Source organism: Poecilia reticulata, chromosome 22 (genome assembly GCF_904066995.2).
Source record: "Poecilia reticulata chromosome 22, P_reticulata-male-v2, whole genome shotgun sequence".
Lineage (NCBI taxonomy): Eukaryota > Metazoa > Chordata > Actinopteri > Cyprinodontiformes > Poeciliidae > Poecilia > Poecilia reticulata.
This window is the reverse complement of record NC_088851.1, coordinates 3,595,070-3,602,692: the sequence shown is the minus strand read 5'-3', so window position 1 is coordinate 3,602,692 and position 7,623 is coordinate 3,595,070. Positions and strand designations below refer to the sequence as shown.

The following is a 7,623-nucleotide window of genomic DNA, read 5'->3' as shown; positions in this document are numbered from 1 at the left end:
CTTTTTATCATGTTATGTTATTCCCTCATCAAAAATATAATGGTAGTGTTTTTTTTTTTTATTCTTTCATGTATGTTTTAGAAATTCTTGAATCTCCCATGGCAACCATTTAGGGCTGCAAAATACTTTCATGCTGCAGTCCAGCCCCTTCAGACTAGCGGCAGGAGCAATTAGCAAACACCTGGCGGAACTGAGATTCTGCAGAGCTCAGACAAACTATTTCTTAGCTCAGTGTTATGAAGTTAAGGAAGTTTGTAAACGACTTAATGGAGACATGTTGTGATGTCACGCTGAAGGCACAGTGTCGGAAAGAGCAGAAGCTTCTTAAAGAGACAGAGGCCCAATTTCAAGCCATCAAATTATGAAATCAAATTTCTTTTATGGGGGGTTTTTCTGCTGAAAGATGTTTTAGAGACCATAATAAAACACTTAATTTAAAAAAATGTACAGATAAATATCCCATATTTACTGTAAAAAAGATGGACTACTATAACAAATGAGAACAGTGTCCACACTAGCAGTTTTTAAAACTCATTTACATGTGACAACCATTCCCATCTGGACAACCATTGTAAGCTACGGAATGGCGTTAGCTTGCTTATGAAAAACAACTTGAAATCAAAACAATTACTCTCATTCTTTTAATTAAAGGTTTGTCTATTAAACGGTTTAATATTGTCAATGCTATTAATACAAAAGCAAAATAACGTAAAATTATTGTGACCCATGAAACTGCAAAATACCTCCTTCCCTTTACATCTGCACTTTCACCATATTTTATGCTCTTTCTTTGTTTCTTTATTATTTTCTTTCTTGCCTTCTCTCTCTCTCTCTCTCTCTCTCCCTTCTTTCCTTCCTTCCTTTTTTCTTTCTCTAACATAACAAATGGAAAAGATCCAACATCTGTTGTTGTACTGATATAAAATGTCTGGAGATTATTAAAGTACCTTTTATAAGGCATGAGTTTTTTCCATCTTCAGTTATGTGCTTTTAAGCACCTTCTCCTATAATCGGTTTTTGCTTTTATTCTGTATGGATGCAGAAAATTCAGTGACATTTATTTATTTATTCATTCATTCATTTTTCTATCAGTGCTTATATTTTTAGTAACAACAATACAGCGCCCGAATAGCAATTTTAAAATAATTAAATCTAAGATTTGCTGATATCCGGGCAAGTGAGGCGTCCTTGAATGCATCTTAATCCAGCCCAGCCGCTGAGTAGCCATTTTGGTCCCACCTAAAACAGACAGACCCGCTGCACTTTGGGCCGCTGGAGATGGGAGAAACCGAGCCTATGGCGAGCGTTTCAGTCATCCGGACCTTTTAAAACCGTCTGCCAAACACCCATCTTTACCACCGAAGGTCATGTTGTTTTTTTAAAGCGAGTCATTTTGGGGGGGAAGAAAGAGGACTGTGGTGATTTTTGGAAGTGAGGACCGACAGCGCCTTCACGTTAGTTTAGTTAGCTTCACTGACTGAAAGCCGAACGGACAAACGGACTCCGGCTAGCCTGTCGAGTCAAACAAAGGTTACAGCAGGAACATGTTAAGTGCGCAGCTTAAACACTAAATACAAGTTGATTGTAATTTTTTATTTTAGTATTTTTTTACGCTCCGGAATATCTCAGGTGCTTGGCTCTAACACGTCCGGTCTGGGCTGAAAATTGTCACGATCCATGCTGAGCCTGTTTTTCCACAGAGAACTGCAAAGCAAAGCAATAATAACCAGATTTCTTGGCTGGTGGATTTAAAACTGAGGATTATTTTTTCACCTCAAACGGCTCCTGGTTAAAGAAGACCAAATAAATGATGTCAACAAAAACTCCTTTACCGACGGTCAACGAGAAGGTGACGGAGGGTGTAAGTAGAAGAGCTTGTTTATTGCATGTTTCTTTGAATTTCACTGATTTGTTTTTATCGTTTGTGTGCATAATAACCCAATTGGTCCTCAGTGCGAGTTATACTTTGAAAATCGTAAACAAGTACAACTTCTACGTCAAATCACGTCCAGTTCATCCTTGATGTGGATGTATATATTTATTCTAAGCTTAATGCTTTTCTTGACGCCAAATTTGTATTCTTACATATAATAAGGTGCAGTCGGGATGTTTAGGCCTAACCACGAACAAAACTAAAGTACTTTGCCTGCTGATTCTGGCAGGCAACAGTAAGTTTCGGTCTCGGCTTTCTATTGGCTGCCGCAGCTGTCACGAATGGGTTTCATCCAGTCAGCTTCCAGACCGGAGCTGCTTTGGTCCCGCCCCTTCGTGATAGCTTGAATCCCCCCTGTGAGTAACAAAAAGTTGTCAAGCCGGTTGTGATGCAACTATCTGTACTTCCGGTATGAAATTTAAAAAATAAAGGGCCTCGGTCGGAATCATTTTAAACCGACTATTTTTAATCCTTTACGTGAACTGAAAATAATCATTAAAAAGAATAATACATCTAACAATCATATACTCTATGCTGAATCAATTTGCTTAAATAAGAATGTTAAACTAAATGTATGTTTTGTGCGGATTTACTAAAAGTAGTATATAAAGCTGTGCACTCACAAATCTGGCATGATATATACATATATATTTCAAGTAGAAAACTATAAGAAATCCCATTTACATTTTGCAACAAAAAAAAGTAAAATGTGATGAGTGCAAAATTTAACTTTTTGGTCAATATGCAAAATTCTTATAAGTGACAATCGGAACCCACTGTTACCATGGTAGCAGCAACATCATGCTGTCTTCAGGATGGATGGAGTTCATAGAGGTGAGAGTTTCCTTTTCCAACACGACATCCACTCTGAAGATGCAGCCAGAGCTAATGAGCTGCATCACAGCATTTTTATTTCTCACAATGCCCCGTTGTAAGAGAATCTGGGTCAAGACTTTAGAGCTGATGATCACAAATGTTCTCCATCCATCCTGTCTGAACTGGAGCTGCTCTGGAAGGGAAGAAGGAGATGGCAAACATTTCAGTCTTTAGGTGCACAGGATTTCATTGTAGATGCATGGTGGTTTTACTGCCTCCAACTCTAAAAGTAACACTTTTCAGATTTTTCTGTGTAAATATGCTATGAAAGCATGAGAATTTTCTTCTGTTTTTCAAATTCTGTTAAAAATTTTTAAATTTTTAAATTTTAATTGCATAGAATCCCAATGAAATTCATACAATACTGTGGTTGAAGCTTGAAATCTGTAGAAGTTTGCACTGCTCTCTCACCCTGCTGTGAGAGAGGGCATTACTGATGGACCCACCCACCAGCTCACATCTACACATTCCCGCTGCTGCCAACTTATCGACTTTGTTGCTTAGCAACTTTTCAGAGTAAAAGAAAATTAGTATTGGTCAGAATCGACAGGTCACAGTGATCGCCCAGAAAACTGCAATCAGTGCACCGCTAATAGAAGGTTCTGCTACTGTCCCACAACACAATGAAGACAGACGTGGCTTGCTGATTTTTGTAACCCAGGTCATGTCGACACGTGCGCCGTTAATAGTCCTTTACATATATGTACACAACTTTGTCAATATTTTGCATATATCAAAAAAACAACATTTTTCAACTAGTTTTTCCATTAAATAAGAAACAGTTACAATCACACGTTTGTTCACACAATAACTCATTAAAAAACATGATTCTCAACTTCCTGCTGACTATAATTATTTTGAATATTTTGCAAACAATTTATATTTTTATATTAGTTTTATAATTTTTTTTCCCCCTAACTACAAACTTTTTTTTTTTAAGGTTTTGTTGGTGGCCTTTATTTGAAAGTAGTCTGAGAGGAAAGTGGGTAATGAGAGAAAAGGGAAGATGTGCAGCAAATGTCACCAGGCCGGGAATCAAACCACTACAAGGAATAAGGCCTGAATACATGGGTTGTGTGTCTACCACAGCACCCCCTAACTACAATAATAATAAAAAATTTTCATTTAGAAATGTTTTTTCTGTCCTCTTTATCAAAACCTTATTTTTAAAACAAGTTGCTTGTTCCCTAATGAAACGAATATAAAAATTAGCTCAGAAAATTAAAGAAAATATTATAGTTTGGGGGAATTGTTAAATGTATCTGTATTTTTTTAATATAATTATTTTTGTTACTTTGCGTTTATTTTCTTATTATTTTTGTACAACTAACCACTAAAAGAGTTTCCTAGTATTAGCCTGTTTTATTTCTTTCTCCGTTTCTGCGGCTGCAAGCCCCGAACACCTGCGCGTGACCTCCTCCGTCTCATGACTCGTCACGGTAGCGGCACTCAGCTGGAGATAACACGGAGCACAAACGGCTCAGAACTATTGATTCAACGGCTTCTTCAGTGGCTAGCGTGCGGCGCCTGCTCTGCCTCCGTTCTGTGTCAACAAACCAACCAATAAGGAGTTTTAGATAGTACTTTTAGTTGATGGGAACACGGATAAGAAATGTAGGACTCCATGTTCCCAACGCGAACGAAGCTGCCTTTATTTTGAAAACGTGTGGGGCTGGTTTCCGGTTTGGGCGTGTCAGCGTTCGGCTTGACTAAACGGGAGCTCTCTCTTCCTGTGTGGTTACTGGGGCTCTGGAGTCGGGACGAACCAGCATTGTTGGAGCTTATCAGCGGGCTGAGACATGACAGGGTCCCAGGCAGCCAGGAGACACCGCAGCTTTGTGAGTAACTTCTCCGAAAGAAACGAAGCACTTTCATCAGGGAATGTTTTCTTTCTTTCTTCAGTCTCATAACAGGAAGTCAGGAGCTGGAAAATGAAACAAAATGTTAGGATTAGATGTTGTTTTTGCCACAGTTAGGTTCTAATATTGAGTTATTTTATTCCGCCTGCAGTGACCTTATCCTAGTTTATGATATTTTTATCTACAGCGCTGTTTCCAGTCAGAAGCCCAAAAATATTCCTGTAGAGAATGAAAATCCGTCTGGCTGAGTTCAGGGTTAAACTGACCTTATTATGGTCTACTGATGTTTTTCACGTATACTTCCTTCAAGCTTTGGTGTTTTCAGGGTCGAGTGACTAGAATTGGAACTGCAGCTCCTCCACTGAGTTTTTTTTTATTTTTATTTTTTTAAAAATTTTTTATAAAGTTTGATTTCATCTTCTGATCACACCCAGGTAGCGCCACAGACAGGTGGGAATGGACTTGAAATGTTTTGAGGATATTTTCTCTGCACTTTGAGACGGCCTGAGATGGTTTATCTGCATTAGTCTGGCGGTCTGAGCTCAGTCTGTCACTGAGATTTTTCCTGAAAATCTCCCGGTTAGAGAGAAATCAATTCTATAAAACTAAAATTATTAAACTGATATCTTAAAAGACAAAAAAAGTTCTGTCCTTTCAATCTTTGGTTCTGTATGACACGCTGTGGATGATTTCTGTTAGTGTGACGTCTGTCCCGATCAGTATTGGAACTGTTTGTACTCTGCATTTTCTAAAATGCCGTCCTTCAGTCAAGTAATTACAGGTTTCAGTGAGGTATTAAAAAGACGTAAATTCAGTCATCCTAACTTTAGGCTTTAAATATTTATGAATAATTTCAGATTTCCTCTCATTGATCTTGGACATTAAGGTATCTAGTAAATCTGTACGCTCTTTGCTTCTCCCATAAAAGCTTTGGTGCTGACTTTTCATTTTTGAGAAATGCAATGGACGAAAGTCAAGACGTTTATTAGACTTTCTATCATAAGTCTAACATTTGTTTGTGTTAAATTTGTACATCCTTTGCTTTTTGAATGTTTCTAGATTTTATTCTGTCAGTAGTGTTTTTTTTTATTATTCCAGTTTTTCTTTAAGCGCTATAATTAACAGATTTAAGAAACATTCTTCATAGCTTTTCTGCTGCCCACAGTAACGTTTAGTTTTTGCAATATGTATTGTCTACAGTAAAGCAACATGGTTATATGACTCCAGTAAGTAATCCCTACCAACTGGAGCTGACTTGGTTACTGTGGTTTGATCTAGAGTCATCAATAATCTGTCATGTTTCATAAGTCGGTCAGACCGAATGTGGAACAGAGCAGAAATAATAGGATGTGAAACAATTGTTATGCAATTTCATCAAAACTACAACATGGTTTAAGTACTGAAATAGTTTTAAAGGTACAAAAGGAAGAGATGAACTGACTGCAGGAAAGAATGTAAACTTAGGGTTTGGCAATTTAAAAAAGAAAACAACCAAAATTTCAATCGCCACATGAAAACATATTGGCACGTATATATGAGACTAAAATCACAAAGAGCTGAAAAGTCATTTTAACTTATATTGTGAAGTATGTTGACAAAAAGTTAAGTTATTTCTGACAGTGAAGTAGGTCTTGAATTTAAATCTTTATCTGATAGAAATGTTCTCTCTGCATTTTCCTCTCAGTAACAGTAGAAACGCACCGGTCCACTTTTCTCCCTCCCGACTCAGATATATAATCAGTCGATGTCGGTCAGAAAAACACTGCTAACTGTACTTTGAACATTTTGTTTAAACAGACATAAATTTACTGAATTCCAAATTTATTTGCTAATTCTGCACCAGTACAGCAAACTTTACTCTACACACTCTTCAGAGGTAACGGCATTAGGTAGTTGGGGGTCGATAAAGAGGAAGGGGGGTAGAGACTCCCCGCTAATCAATACTGAACCACACAGAGTATCAGTCTACTCAGTTTGTTTCCTCCAGCCGTCTGGAGACAAAGGGACAAAAAAGGCTTTTCTGTGACGACACAACTTTAAACTGACTGTGCTTAATTTTAGGTTGCATCATAACAAAGCTTATCCACCATTGTTGTATTTCCTTTTTATTTTTTAGCTTGATTGCATTCCTTAAATAGTGTGAGCGATTCATTTTTTTTTTCTGTCCACTTCCAAAGAAGTTTTTGTCTTTGTTTTAATCAAAGTGGGACAGAAAAACACGGGGACTGAGGCCAGGCAGCCGTCGGTCAGATTTTACGAAGAAAACCAACAATGTTGACCAACATTGTTAGCATATTAATTATTAGAGCTGTGATGAAATGTTTTTATCTGAGGTGTGTTGGCTCTGGTTGTTCTTTAGCATAAGTTGTACACTAGCAGCTTGTTTACCCAGACTGGTTAATTGATTGACCCTTGGGCTTTAATTCAGACACGCATGCCTTTCCGTTAAGAGAGGTTTAACTAAACGTGCCTCTGGTGCTTTTCCGTAACATTTAGCAGTGTCAGTCTTACAAGTGATGTAAACATTTAACCTCCCACATTTGTGAAACTTGAGCAAAAATTTTAAAATGAACTCGGATTATTTTTTTTATTTTTTTTTAATCTGCTGACAAAAAGTGGATGTCAACCAACAGATGGATTTATCCTAAACTCCAAATTATTTCAGGAGCTTTATCCAAACGTGATGTGTGCCAATTAAAACAATCCTGACCGTTCTGTCTGCGACTAAAGAAGAGATGCTGTCAACTGCGACTGCAGGGTGGCAACAACCAACAAACTGTGTCTGTTTTAACGGTTTTGTGAGAAATGGCACATTGTATTAGTGGTGCTCCAATTACTCTTTTCTGGCCAGTCACCGATTTATAACTATTATTTTTTACATTTATAAAAAAAAAAAGCATGACCTTCCAATCTTGACCAATACCAATTTTCTTTCCTTTTTTTCTTAAAAGTTGC

General features: G+C 37.5%; 1 protein-coding gene across 19 annotated transcripts in view; it reads left to right on the top strand.

Moving 5' to 3' along the window:
- Positions 1-1,211: 1,211 nt before the first annotated feature.
- Positions 1,212-7,623, top strand: part of mark3a (MAP/microtubule affinity-regulating kinase 3a) — a 45,566-nt gene continuing 39,154 nt past the window's right edge. For 4 of the 19 annotated variants that reach the window (XM_081603310.1, XM_081603308.1, XM_081603309.1 and 1 more), the window contains exon 1: positions 1,214-1,861. In XM_081603310.1, coding sequence (XP_081459436.1) covers positions 1,808-1,861 — 54 coding nt within the window. In that variant the 5' untranslated portion in view covers positions 1,214-1,807. Of the gene's footprint in view, positions 1,862-4,242; positions 4,648-7,623 lie in introns of those variants that run through there. The other 15 variants (XM_081603314.1, XM_081603315.1, XM_081603312.1 and 12 more) reach the window with 7 other exon arrangements.